Source organism: Lacerta agilis, chromosome 13 (genome assembly GCF_009819535.1).
Source record: "Lacerta agilis isolate rLacAgi1 chromosome 13, rLacAgi1.pri, whole genome shotgun sequence".
Taxonomy (NCBI): domain Eukaryota; kingdom Metazoa; phylum Chordata; class Lepidosauria; order Squamata; family Lacertidae; genus Lacerta; species Lacerta agilis.
Window position 1 is genome coordinate 4,431,232 of NC_046324.1, and position 14,195 is coordinate 4,445,426.

Here is a 14,195-nt window from a genome sequence, read left to right on the forward strand (position 1 = left end):
TCTAAAACCCAGGCACCATTCTCTTGCCACTGAGTATGCTAAATTCTCGCTGGGATGATTTGGGCAGGGTTCTGCCCCAAGGTTTTTTTAAAAACAACAACAACAACAAAAGGTTTTTTGTACTGCAAATATTGGGTTTTCCCTGAACTTGCTAATATTTCTCTCTTGCACGTGAATTGTGTTGTTTTGGTTGCATAAGCACCACGACTTACCTCTGAACAGTGAAAATAAAAGGGAATGATGAACCTCAGATTTCTAAAAGTCAGAGCCAAATTATTGGTCCTTTTTGTTCCACCCATTATGGAGCAAGTATACTCATCAACACGTATGAAAAGTCACAGCACTAACCTCACTAACACTGTTGATGTGACAATATGCCAGAAGCTGTTTCTGCAGGGAACACAGCAGTTCATGTAGATGAGCAGGCTGGCTGTTTTCTGATGATGATGTTCCAAGTAAAAATTTGTCACTGTTCTTTTCCAGCTCCCCAAATGCTTGATCCTAGACAGTTACAAGAATAATCATGTACGTTTCCATATCATTCTCATCTTTCTTATTTTTATGCCAAGGCAACTTCAATCTGGCTCCTCTTACTCAGAATCTTATAAACTATGGGTTGTATTCAATTAAGTCCCAGTCAGAGTGAAAGACCCATGGACCTAAGTTAGTCACGTTTATTAACTTCAATGGGTCTAGGACTAGCATTAGATACAACCCTATGCTTTTGTTAATGGAAAGCCACTGGTAGTTTCCAGTAATAACTAAAAGTTTCAGTTTTGCCCCCCAAATAAGCTGAAGGAAGAAGAGTCTGAAAGAAATCCAACTAATATGCAACTTTAAAAAGGAGCTGATTAAAGAAAAAGAGGACGAAGCAGCTGGTAGTTTCTGCATATAAAAATGAGTTTTCAAGAACACAAAACTTTTCACGCCAGGTTTGTGCCTCTATTGACAACTGGTTCAACACAATTTTTAAAGAATACTGTCTTCTTTGTGCTGGCAACATGATCCTAGCCAGTCAGGAATCATGTAGTCAGTGTAATGAAACTGCAGCACTATGTAGTTGGATAGGACTACATGGCAATGCCAAAAAAGCCAATTCAGAGTGAGGACAATTACTTGCACCCCTCACTCTGAATGGGTGATGGTTGTTGCATAGTTTAAAGTCCCTACTGAAAGTTGCTGTAAAGTGAGGGCGTTTTGGGGATGGGCAAATCCCTTTCCAATTCACCTCTGCCCTGGTTTGTTGCATTAAATCAAGTTTCCAATGGGTTAAGTACTGTAGACCCCCCCCCCCCATTTTTCAAAAGTCAAGCCATGGATCCCCTACTTTTGAAAAAATTGACATCTCTGTGGAAGTTTTTGTTATGTGAATGGTGCCACAGACCCCAGGGGGTCCGCAGAGCACCAACTGGGAACCACTGTATGAAACAATTCCAACTTAATTGGTATTCAGAAATAAAATTCAAATTCTAAGCTTACTGTATAAAATCCTAAATTTCGCAGAAGGGTCTTCATTAAAATTTCAGCCAGATGAGTATCTGGATGATTACTCTGGACATCATATGTTGGATCAGCAATAGTCCCATAGGCAATACAGAGTGAAGAAACATCTGGAGCATCAGATGGTGAGCTATAGCCAAGCAAGGAGGCTACATGAGTATGGTCCTGCAAACTCGTCAAAATAATATCCAATTGCATTCTCTGAAAAAATAAAAATAGGCAATTTTCTTCATTTATAATTCTTAAGAGAAAAACCCAATTAAAAAAATCATCACGGAAATGTTTTTATTTTCATGAACATGAAACTTGTTCAGGATCGAAGGGCAAACTGGAACACAATGGGCAACCAGATAGCAATTAATTTATATATTGTCACTGTATGCAAGTAATATAATTTATATATCATATTTAGCAATGTTAACCTAATGTTTTGAATGATTGGGACACAATACTGGTAAATGTAACTTGTTCTTATAGTTGACAAAAAATAGCAAAATTATTTCTATAAATAGGAAAGTAACTATGCGCCTGAAGAAGAAATATAACTGTGCTTTCTTTCACAAGCTTCTTTGTTTCTAAATCATTCAAACCATAGTTAGCAATTACATCTGAACTGCCAAACTATGGTTTAAGCAACTGTCCCAGAGTAAGATCTCATAATGGTTTAAGAAAAACCAAAGATACATTTCTATTGCAACTAGATGATGTTTGTATCAAACTTTTCCAGTAAAACTCCTTATTCACAAGCCCCACCTTATTCCTAGTAGCGGTGTAGAGAACAGCTTCAGAATGGGAGCACAGTTCCAATACTACCCCCTTTCACAGCCTGCTAGAGTCTTCAGTCCAGCATCCTGTTGTGTGATACCCCTGTCATTCAGTTGGCCACCAGCAAAGTCACCCAATGTCCCTCTAACCCACATAATTACATCTTACTCTGGAAACAAAATGAATATTTTTTTGCTTACCTATCCCCAATCTACACACTACACAGCAGCATAGAATTTATGTCCTCAGTCAAATAACACCATGTTATCCTCTGTAGTGGCTACTACGGAAGTATGTTCAAGCAAATACTAATTCCAAGAGACTTTTTACCTGCCCCTTTGACAGGCTCTCCCATCTGTCAGGACCTTGGGGTAGAAGGGAATGCAGCAATTCCATCCTCTCTCTCAATGGAGGCAGTAGCATTGTGGCTCCAACTGACAAAGTTTCAATTACAACCTAAGAAGTGGAATGAGAGGTTGCTGAGACTATTTCAACTTACCCTGGAAAGCATTTTTGAAACATTTCGCCTAATGCATTTTGAAAGTACAGCTCTGCCACAACTCTACACACTAGTTTCAATGTATCAACTGAAAAGACTAGAATCTCCTAGAATCATAGAATTGCAGAGTTGGAAGGGACCCCAGGGATCATCTAGTCCAAACCCTACAATGCAAGAATCTCAACTAAAGCATCCATGACAGATGACCCTCCAACCTCTGCTTAAAGACCTCCAATGGAGGACAGCCCACAACCTTCTGAGGGAGACTGTTCCACTGTCGCTCTCCTGCACAAGAGTAAGCATTCAGTGTACAACGGGGTGCAGGAGCAGTTATGTGGAAGTATTTTTGTATTTTAACAAAATGGGAATTCCCTAAGTATTAGTCGGAGGGTGATTTTGAGTGTGGCGTTGCTTTGGGAACAAAGCTGTGGACACACACACTTTGGTTTCAGCTTTACAGAGTGTGATAAAACAGTCAGGTTAAGTTAGAGAACTTGTGGCAGAATATTGATCTGAATTTCTAGGTGTCAGATTTTTAGACTGCCTTCCCTACTTGAATTAATAGGGCACGCAACCTAAAAACACAAGCAAGTGTGGTCCACTTTGGAGATTTACCTCCTGTATTTCATCTGGAACAGAAGAGTCCATCAATCTAAACAATAAATTCCGAAGCGGGCCAGCCTGCCTTCCAAGTATGCTTGTAGCTACTCCGCCAGCTAATGCAAGAGCAAGGTGGTTAGAGAGCAGCTTCAGACACAACTTCAGGAAATTGTGATGCTCCCTGAAAAACAAGGGATTGCCATTAACCCAGGCTTACCTGTGATCTCCAATTATTGCTATCAGGTACATTTTCCCTTCTACAGTACTCATGCCCAGCATCTGAACAAAAAGTTTCACATATCACATGGTCTTACAATGGTTTAGTTGGTGTAACTGTCACAATACAACCAAACAACATTCAGGGCTCAGCAACAGCACGGACAATGAGGAACACACTCCACGAAAACCCACCAGGACCCTTTGCTTTTAGCATTCAGGAGAAACAAAGCCTTTTTGTTTCAGTGTGCCTTTGGCTTGTGGCTTTTCTGCTCTTCTGCTGTGATTGGCTTTTCTTCTGCTGTTTTATTTGGTTTTATCCGGTTTTATCTGCTGCTGCTTTCAACTGCTTCGCTTAAGAATGATTTTGCATTGGTTATTACTTTATTGTTATTTTAATTCTTTATCATAGGAAACCTAACACCAGCTGGGCAGCAGTGGGATGTGACAGAGCAGTATAGCCACTGCTGCACCCAGTGAAATATTGTTATGCATTATGCTTAAGTTTGATAATAATGTTTATCATAAAAAAGAACACCTCTGATTAAATGTATATATATAGTTTCAATTGTATTTTCAGATTATTTTTTTAGTTGAGGGTTTAAATGTTTTTCCTACAAACATCAAAATGCCAATACCCTGAAAATGAGTTTTAAGAGGAGAGACACTTTACAGTTGAAGAAGTTTCTAAGACTTTGCACAGAGAGCTTATCAAATGTTGTTAAGTTTTTCCTCTTTCCCAGAAATAAGCTGACTCATTGGTCCTTCCATCCAGCCTGACGTAAAGAGCTACAGTAAAACAGAAAGAACCGTTCCAATTGCCATTGGCAACCAACACCATATTCCAAGTGAAGGAAAGATCCTGCTGGGTCCACACAGGCTGCATGCATTTGATGGCAAATCCCACCAAATGGGATGTTTCAATTGCACAGCTGCTTCCAGAGGTAACTGAACCAATATATCATGATGTCTGAAATAAGGATGGCATTATGCAGAAGCATTGGCTAGCTTCACAGTTTTCCCCGCATCGTGATTTTTGCCAGTGTCTGCTCTTCTGATTTGATGACCCCTGCATAAGGCAGGGGAGAGTTGAGCTGGCAGTTAACAGGGGCTGCAGGAATCAAGAGAAGCACTGACTGCCTTCATGGTTTTCCCCAGATTGTGATTTTTGCATAGCACACACACAGACACACACATATCATGATCCTGATATAAACTGATATAACTATTGACTTCAAACCAGTTTTTAACAATATATCGCCCAGCCCTAACACACATCTTGATTTGCAATATATTGCCAGGTCAAAAATTATGAAACCGATATCATGACATGGACTTCAAACCAGTTTGGGATGATAAATAGATATATATTGCCTTGCCCTAGTACTGTTGCACGAATCTGAACTCTCATTTTGGAAATGCAAGCCAAGACTTTCCATGCATGAATGTGCCAGTAATAATAATAATATATAAAAAATCAACAGGACAGCATATATGTCATATAAACAAATACCTTGAGGATGGGAAGGGAAGAGGAGGAATCTCACTGTTGATTTTGTCACAATACTGCTCAAGGAAAGAACGGAGGTGGGAGAAGGTACTTTCTTCAAGATCCACACAGTAAGGTCTGTGCCAGGCAACAACTTGTCTGCAAATCAAATAAAAGATGACCATGGAGCAAAAATTAAACATCAAAATAAATAATGACTCATTAAAAACAGAACAAGGTCTTCTTGCCAAGAATATATAAGTGAGGGGATCTGGTTAAGCACAAAGCATTTTGCTTCAGAGGCACCCTCACATGATGGAGCCAAGAGCCATTCCATTAGGTATGCATAAACGCTAAATGATTTGGTTATTATCAGTATATAATTACTTACCTGTCTCTGGGAAGGGCTGTCCAGGCAAGACTATGGGATGTTCCAGCTGAAATTTGCTGAATTGCTACTCCATCTAAGCCACTCACTTTCTTTGGTTTTGTAATGGGACCTGTGGAGTTCCCTTGGCCACACTGTCCCATGGAATTGTTACCCCAAGCATAAACTTCATTATCTAAACAAAAAACAAGTAATAGTAATAATAAGAGTTTTGAACACACTTGAAAACCAATGTGTATTTGCCGCAATAAGCTTTAGTATTACATAAGCATTATAGCTTACCATGAGAAAGTGCCAAACAGTGGCTGTCCCCAATTGAAATATCCACTATCCGCGTTGCAGCCAGCTCTTCAATCAGCTTAGGCCTGAGCGCTGTAGCCTCTGAAGACCCACATCCTAGACATGCACCACAGCCCCAAGCGTACACCTGGATCAAAACATACAGAATTTAATACACAAAATATCATTGTTATTAGTCCAAAAGCCCCATCTGCAATCCGGTTAGGATTGTCACACTGTTAAAGAAATCTTGGGCACTAACTGATGATGAGTCAATTAAATTTGCAAACAGGAAAACACAATTACTCTGAAGCTGGTTATATTCTTTGTCTTTAGATGAAGCATATGAGTCATAGCAAGCATCATCTTGGAATAGCTTTCTGCCCAGTGTGAGGTACATCTATGAAAACTATTTTAAGAAATAAATTCATTTGCCAACCAAAGACAACCTACTCCACCCTAAAGGTAAAGGTAAAGGGACCTCTGACCATTAGGTCCAGTCATGTCCGACTCTGAGGTTGCGGCACTCATCTCGCTTTACTGGCTGAGGGAGCCAGCATACAGTTTCCAGGTCATGTGGCCAGCATGACTAAGCCGCTTCTGGCGAACGAGAGCAGCGCATGGAAACACCGTTTACCTTCCTGCCGGAGCGGTACCTATTTATCTACTTGCACTTTGACGTGCTTTCGAACTGCTAGGTGGGCAGGAGCAGGGAACGAGCAACAGGAGCTCACTCCATCGCTGGGATTTGAACCGCCGACCTTCTGATCAGCAAGCCCTACATTCTGTGGTTTAACCCACAGCGCCACCCTAGGCAACCCCAAACCTCTATCACCACCAAGGAAATATAATAAGTGAATAGAAAGAACCTACACAAATGATGCTTACATAAAACCCCACACATTCACTAAGTAGAAAAAATAGAAATATTGCCACCCCACCCCACAAAACCATCCCCACCCTCCCCCTCATTCCCCCTCTTTTCTTCCCAACCTAATACTGCATGCAACACTGATGTCTCACAACAAATGTAACTGATCTGTAGAAAGCACAACTTGAAAAAAGATACAATGCATGTATTTTTGTAAACTAAGAAAATGTTAATAAAAATATTTTTTAAAAAATAAATTCACTTAAAAGGTGAATTGCAAGGTTTTAAAACTGCTTAGTTGTTTCAGCAATTAAAAGTTGCAGTCCTACACCAAACCATATATGGTGCTCAAATTCAAATGGATTTCCCATCCTCATTTCACACCAATGGAGGGAGAACTCCTCGTGGGCATCCTGTGTAAGCACAGAGTACTGCAACCAAAATGAAGTGAAGCAAAGTAAAAAGACCCTCTGGGCATAGCTTTCAGTTTGCATACTTGGAATACTGCAAGCAATTGCTAGGTTTGGGAGGTGGTGGTTCATAATTTCTATCTACAATAAATAAAAACCACATAGCACCAAACTGCATTCTTTTTCATTCTTCACCATTGAAGTGGAAGCTGACCATTTTCTCTTACCAGTTCTTACAGGAAAATCTAAGGTTTCAACAATGTTTCCCTTTGAAAGGATGTTAGACATCAACCATGTGCACACAGCTGTTATTTAGGATGTGAGTTTTATTAGACTGCAATATTTTAAGACTACTTTCTATTCCCTGATCATTTTTAATACAGTGGAACCTCAGTTTTCGAACATAATCCGTTCCGCAAAACCATTCGACTTCCGAAACGTTCAAAAACAGAGGCACAAAGGGCGGTTTGCCAAGTCAATATAGAAAATTGTGAAAAACAACAAATACACGCAGCAGAAGTCGTTCGACTTCTGAGGCACATTCGAAAATGGAAGCATTTACTTCTGGGTTTTTGACGTTCAGAAAGCGAAACGTTCAGCAACGGAGATGTTCAAAAACTGAGGTACCACTTTATATCACTTTGGCTACTTTTAAAGTATAAAAACACACAACAATGGAAGAAGTATAGCAAAACACAAATGTTTTATTGTCAAGCTTGTAAACACTCCCTTGCCTACAATGAGTAGGCTGAGAAACTTTTGTAAACTTAATTAATTTTCTGTTTTCCTCAGACTGTTGATAAACCACAAATGACTTGCACTGTTACAAATGAATAGTAAAAATGGTTTCTGGGCTAGGAACTTTTGTGAAAATGGCAATGCTGCTTGCATCTTACCTGCCCCGTTGAGGTTAGAGCAAGTGAAGATTGACTTCCTGCACAAACTTTCCGAATGAACATTCCCTGTAGGGCTTCTATAACTTTAGGTTTGTACACTCTGTTGGTGTCACCATGACCAAGTTTGCCTGTTGGGATCATACACAAGAGAACAATAATGTTCATGTTGCCTCCTGCACCTCTTGGGCCATGCAATGACCCCAAATCTAACATAATATGCAGTTTTAAATTGGAAATATTTAGAGTGAACTGCATACAAAATTTATCATCACAGCCACAATTTAACAAAGAAACCTCTCCAAATACATATAAGGACATGAATTATTACCACATACTAGTTTACTGATTTAGGGCACAATCCATAAACTCAAAGAGACCACACAATTTCTACCACAGCCAGCAGCACACATACACACACAGAGAGAGGGGGGGGGGGAGGGAGGGAGGGAGGGAGAGTTTTGTGAGAGGAGCCTTCACAAATAAATCCTCCATCGTAGCAACAGAGGTTTGGACCATCATCCACAGCTCCATAAACCAAGGCTTATGAAGCTCCCGCACCCAGGCTTATATTAAGCCATGTTACATTTCAATGTGGGAATGCAAGATCCTGGCTTCATCAAGTCAGACTTGCCTCTCATGGTCAAACCAGGAAACTATGGCCTGAAATGAGATAACAAACCAGGATAACCAGCCAGGATATTAGCTGAAATTGCCAGAGTTCCCCAGTTTAGACACAAATAGGCCTAGCACAAGCTGGTGTGTGAAGATAGGAAAGGAAGAGTAGGGTGAGAAAGGAGCATGTGACTACAGCAAATGGTCACCACTTTGTCAGCCATGGTTTTTGAAACCATGGGTGACCATCCAAATGCAGCCATTGGCTTTTTCTGCACTTGAATATGGCCAGAAAGGCAGAACAAGACAGCACATGGAAGTGGAGGTTTTATGGACCTTCTGCCCCCACTATGCCCTTAACAGATGATGTTCTGTACAATCTCAAGCACAACCTAGGAGAAATTGCATGAAAAAACATTACCATTATCTCCTCCTCCAAATGACCAAACCGTTCGCCCATCTTTGGATAAAGCTATGGTGTGCGAGCTGCCACAAGAAACCTCTCCAACGTTGCTAATATCTTTTACTAAAGTTGGAATGTTACGGCTGTTGCTGTCTCCATGACCTTGGAAAGAAAGAAAAAAGAAACATTATTTCTGCATTAAAGAAAATAATAATTATTTCTGTCAACATGAAAACTTGGGTTATGTAGTAAAGAAAATAAATTTCTCACCAAGGACGAATGCATTACACTTATTATCATCAGCATCAGCATCTCTTACCCACCCTTCACCAGAAGATCCACAGCATGTTATAGCATATAAAAGCACAATTAAAACAGTTAAAACTGTTTTAGTGAACACTTTGAGTCAGTATACATGTATCACACTTGCTTAAAAAAACTGGAAGCCATTTTGGGAAGAAGATAACAACTCCTATCACTAAGGGGAAAAATTATACTCTGAAAATGAAATGCCTGGTAAGGAGAAAGTAGGGACAGTGATTGAAATATAAAGAAAAAAGAATTAATTTATTGGAGGTTTCAAAAGTTGACAATCTTTCAAAACAAAGATAGTTTGAGTCAAGTTGATAAAAACAGGAATCATTTGCCTTTTAAAATTATGCAGTTAAAAAAGAATGGAGTGGCAGTGAAAGGAGAGGTGAGAGAAAGAACATCCGAAATGTATTATTCAGATTTCAGCACTTCACGAGTTCCTTTGAAAGAACAGATAGCAGTGGTTTGAGATGGAGTTCTATTTCAACATATTGAAGCAAAGAAAGAAGAATATTTGGACACCCAAGAAACGGTTTTAACAATTTATTATTATTATTTATTAAATGTGTATACTGCCCTATACTGTCCTATCAATGATTAACAAAAAATAAAAACCCTAGACTTATGAGTAAAGATATAAGAAACATGCATGATAAATAGTATACCATTAAATCAAAGTATGTCTTGCTACTAATTAGCTCTGTCCAATTAGTTGGTTATTTTGTACAGGCAGAGACCAATTTGCATGGGAGTTCCATTCCCAGCCCCCGTGCGTGTCGACAGAGTGCATATAAGTGTGACCCACCCTGTTTCACCCTCATTTTGCTGCCTTCCAGGTCCAAAAGGACCCAACTGATTGTGCATCAAGTGGACATGCCTAAAATGGTTGCCTGTACTCTCTTACTTAAATCCCAGTACCTGTCTTTAACGTAAGATTTTATTTCAATAAAATATTAATTATATTCCTAAAATCAATGGGCAAGTCAAACTGTTTCCATTACCTAGTCTACCAAAGTCTCCTTCTCCCCATGTATACAATTCACCATCTTCTGTGACAGCAGCACTGTGCCGGTATCCAGCTGACACACATACCACGACCTGCATTGCATGCAAAGGGGAGAGAGAGTTAAAACTAAACTGTTGCTGCAAAATGCTGCTACCAACACAGGAGACAAAATGAGACTTTCCTCATTCCTCTCCCCTTCCCCGTGAACTCCACATGCAAGAGAGACATGCACCAAGGCCTTGTAACTGCCACTAATGACAAAGCCTCAAATTTCAGCTGAAGTCAGTCCAAATTCAGAAAAACCACCCGAATGCCAAACCAAAAATGAAAGTCCCTACACATCCTTCTGTATGGCTGCACTCCAAGCAGCAGGTGTCTTGGGATTGCCACAAGCATCAATCCGCTCAAGGTGAACATCTCCATGCAAGAGCCAAACTCTCACAGCCATGACTGGCACCATCATTCTACATGCCTGGCCTGACTCAAGTGGCAAGTCCAATACCAACATTACACCATTGTCAGCTGGAAGCATTTTTCGCCAGCCTTCACACAAAGTGAATAACCTACTTTGTGGTTTTATGATAAGCACATTTTCTTCTGGTATTTCTAATTCACTGTGACCCTTCCCCCACTGTATATAAATGTTTTAAATAAATAAATTGGTATGACTGCAGCTTTCTAGACAGCACCAAAAGCTCAAATCATGCTTAAAGGCTAGTTTGGTTAGGGTAGTCATTTCTTAACACCTAAAGAGGATGTGAAAGGTGCCTCCTAAGCCTGGCTCAATCTTGATATTGGAAAACATTCTGCCTCCCTGTGGATTGAAAGGAGGGAACTCCACTGTTTCCACCCCATGATCCACAGCAATAAGGGACAAAGGCAAAAATGGACAACAAGAAACCTTAAAACACATGAAGTCTCCAAAGCAAAACTATGAAAGAAGGAAAGTGCCATTCAGTTACTTTGTGTAAGCATACCTTTCCTTGCAAAGGGCCCTGGATAAGTTTTGGATATTTCTGCGTTGAGCTATTTCCATGGCCCAATTTCCCATAGTCACCATCACCCCAGCTGAAGACTTCTCCTTCTGTTGTGAATGCTAATGTGTGGCCATCAGAACCTTTAGATGATGACACCTTTTTGATAGATCTGTGAGGCTCAAAAGTCAGCTTCTTCAGTGTAGATTGATTGTTGGAATCGCCCAGTCCTAACCTGCCATAACTTCCTTTGCCACAAGCTCGAACAGAGCCATCTGTAGATATTACAAATGTACAGTACTGGCCAGCTTCAATCTATTGTGGGAAGAAAATTAGACAACATTAAAAATAAATTATTTAGAACTGCCTATCAAGGGTTATTTTAATTTTTAGAACAAGAGATCCATATATAGCTCAGGAACCATAAACTTGTAGCATGCATTTTTCATGTTTGGCACTGATATACAGTTTTTCAACAGTGAAAGCTTCATCTCTTCTTTTTCACTATACCAATAACACATATACAAAAAAAAAAAACCCATCACTCACTGTCTGAGCATCAGAAAAACTTGGAGCCAACTTGGGCTGAAGAATTTTCTCTTGTGTTCCTTCCACAAGTTGGTGGCTGCTGTTACTGCCCCAAACATACACTTCACATGTCTCAGAAACAACAGGAGCATCACCCGTCTGAATGCTGTCTGGACTGGCGCATGTTCTAGAGTAGTCTGAAGCCATGCGACAAACCTAGCAAAATAGAAATACATTTCAGGAGACAGAAGGAATGCTGTGTTCAACTATCATGTTATCACCAAGTCTAGATTCAAATGGGACTACATGTACATCTGTAAATTACCTACAGTATTCTGAAGACTAGCAGCCAGGAATCACAAGTGGGGTGAGCGCCACTGCCATTGGGTCCTGCTTGTAGGCTTCCCAGAGGCATCTGGTTGGCCAATGTGAAAACAGGACACAGGACACTGGGCTGATCCAGCAGCCAGGCTCTTGTGTTCTTGATCACAAAACTAAATATAATGGTCCAGGATGGGAAAATAAGATATTACAACACTTGGACTAGGTGGCACTTGGGGTTCCTTTTCACTCTATAATTCTATGATCTGCTGCTTAGCTTTCCACTTCATGCTCCCCTTTTGTAAAAGGGCAGTCACATATTATGCTCCGTTGCTTCCTCATAACCCTCAGCATGTGCCAAGAGCACCTTCCTGACAAAATCAAACAGCACAGGCACATCAACAACTGTTCTCTGAGACTGCCCTCACCTCTGAAATTCCTTTGGGTATATCTTTCTTATTCTGCTACTCTTTTATTAAACTCATAAATGCTATGAGCCTTGGATAGAGGCGGGACAGAAATTCAGGTGAACAGCAAGACAAAATATAGGGTAAAAATCCATGGAAGCACTGGGAAAACATCAGTGTGACTAATGGTTAGCTAGACATACCTCCTCGAAGAGGCACAAAGCTGCCTCGTATAGAGAGCATAAACCTTCAGATGTTCTTGTTGGCTCCCTCCACTGACTTCGATCAGCAGATGAGCCCTGCAAAGTAAAACATCACACAGGAAATAATGTCACTGCACACAGCTATTTATGAAAAGATTAGACGACTTCCCTAAATAAAACCAAAAAGAACATGGTTTCCTTCAAAACAACTATTTTCTTGGTACTTTCTCAAGTGCTCAAATAAGCATATGCATATTCCTGCCATTATCCTTAAAACAAGTTATAAAATCCCCACATTACAGAGAAAAGTGAAGGCAAACACACAATGTGGCATGGGCTAAAGCTACCTAGAAGTTTCTGGCTCAGAGTCCCCTTCTCACAGTTCAGGCTCTTAACTATCACAAATATACCAAGCTGCTCAAAAGGAGCAGTTTAGAAGCATTCCTGCTAGTAAAATAAAGGCAAAGAACAAAAACACCCCAAGATACATGTTTAATTCATGTTTTTGAAAAATGAAAAACAAGCCAGTTACTAATAAAATTATTTTTCCCTGCTTCACAAGTTTTGTATACTTTAAAACCACTGGGGTGTTGTATAAGGTTACACATCCCCCTCCTATTGTTGAATACATTTATCCATGCACTTAGCTGAAACTCACAAAGAAAAGTGAGCCATTTGACAAACATTTCAAAACAAAGGGGCATGTCAGGGTTGAAAATGTGCACATATGAGGAAGGGAAAAATGGATTGCAACCACTTGCTCAAGCCACTGGATGCTTCTGTTTAAGTCTGCCTAACATCTTCATATTGGGAGTGAAAACTGGGCCTACATATGGAAGTGCCCTTTGAGTGTGATCTCATTCCCTATTCCCAACCAGTATCTCACAGAAAATATAAAGCCACAATTGATTCCCCGTCTCCCCAAGCAATGAAACTACACAGTATGTGGGTAACCATTATTTCATAGTTTAAGCATAAGCCTTTGATTTGCAGCCCTACTACCAACATTTTTAAGTTAGTCACAATTTTGTCGGATCTTTAAAATAGTACCATGAAGGGAATCACAGGGTTGAATTAACAAGTGTAATTTTCAGAGCAGAATGGAGCAGACAATTAAACTTTAATTTGCTTCTTCTAAATAAGCAGAACTGGTGGGCAGAAGTCACAGAAAAAAAATCTCAAGCAAGTATTTTTTTAAAACCAAAATCTTAAAATCCTTTATAACTGAATTACTGGATTGTCCCAGCTAGCTTTATTTGCAAGGAATAATTATAACCACTTAGCAGTGTTGCAAGTTGCTCTTGACTGTCTATCATTTCTGTTTTATCAAAATGACTGAAGTTAAAGCCTATACAAATATTCAAGTATGTTAAAGTTAAAGACAAATCAATCCCAGTTCAGATATTCCTGATACTGTCATGCCACTCTGGCCTCATGCAGACTTCCTTTTGCGCTGTGTTTTTAATTTAGCACTAAAATGTGGGTTTTCCCAGGGAAAACACTGGAACAGGGGGGA

The 14,195-nt window shown here is 39.9% G+C and overlaps 1 protein-coding gene across 11 annotated transcripts in view; it reads right to left on the minus strand.

The window, feature by feature from the left end:
* The window catches only part of HERC1 (HECT and RLD domain containing E3 ubiquitin protein ligase family member 1), a 107,803-nt gene that overhangs the window by 76,129 nt on the left and 17,479 nt on the right, over positions 1-14,195 (minus strand). For all 11 annotated transcript variants that reach the window (XM_033167929.1, XM_033167923.1, XM_033167928.1 and 8 more), the window contains exons 3-15: positions 12,680-12,775; positions 11,770-11,964; positions 11,224-11,535; positions 10,242-10,338; positions 8,947-9,090; positions 7,914-8,041; positions 5,740-5,884; positions 5,461-5,632; positions 5,094-5,228; positions 3,380-3,545; positions 2,596-2,721; positions 1,480-1,701; positions 349-501 (exon numbers count right to left, since the gene is read on the minus strand). In XM_033167929.1, the coding sequence (XP_033023820.1) occupies positions 349-501; positions 1,480-1,701; positions 2,596-2,721; positions 3,380-3,545; positions 5,094-5,228; positions 5,461-5,632; positions 5,740-5,884; positions 7,914-8,041; positions 8,947-9,090; positions 10,242-10,338; positions 11,224-11,535; positions 11,770-11,964; positions 12,680-12,775 (2,091 nt within the window). The remainder of the gene's footprint in view (positions 1-348; positions 502-1,479; positions 1,702-2,595; positions 2,722-3,379; positions 3,546-5,093; positions 5,229-5,460; positions 5,633-5,739; positions 5,885-7,913; positions 8,042-8,946; positions 9,091-10,241; positions 10,339-11,223; positions 11,536-11,769; positions 11,965-12,679; positions 12,776-14,195) is intronic.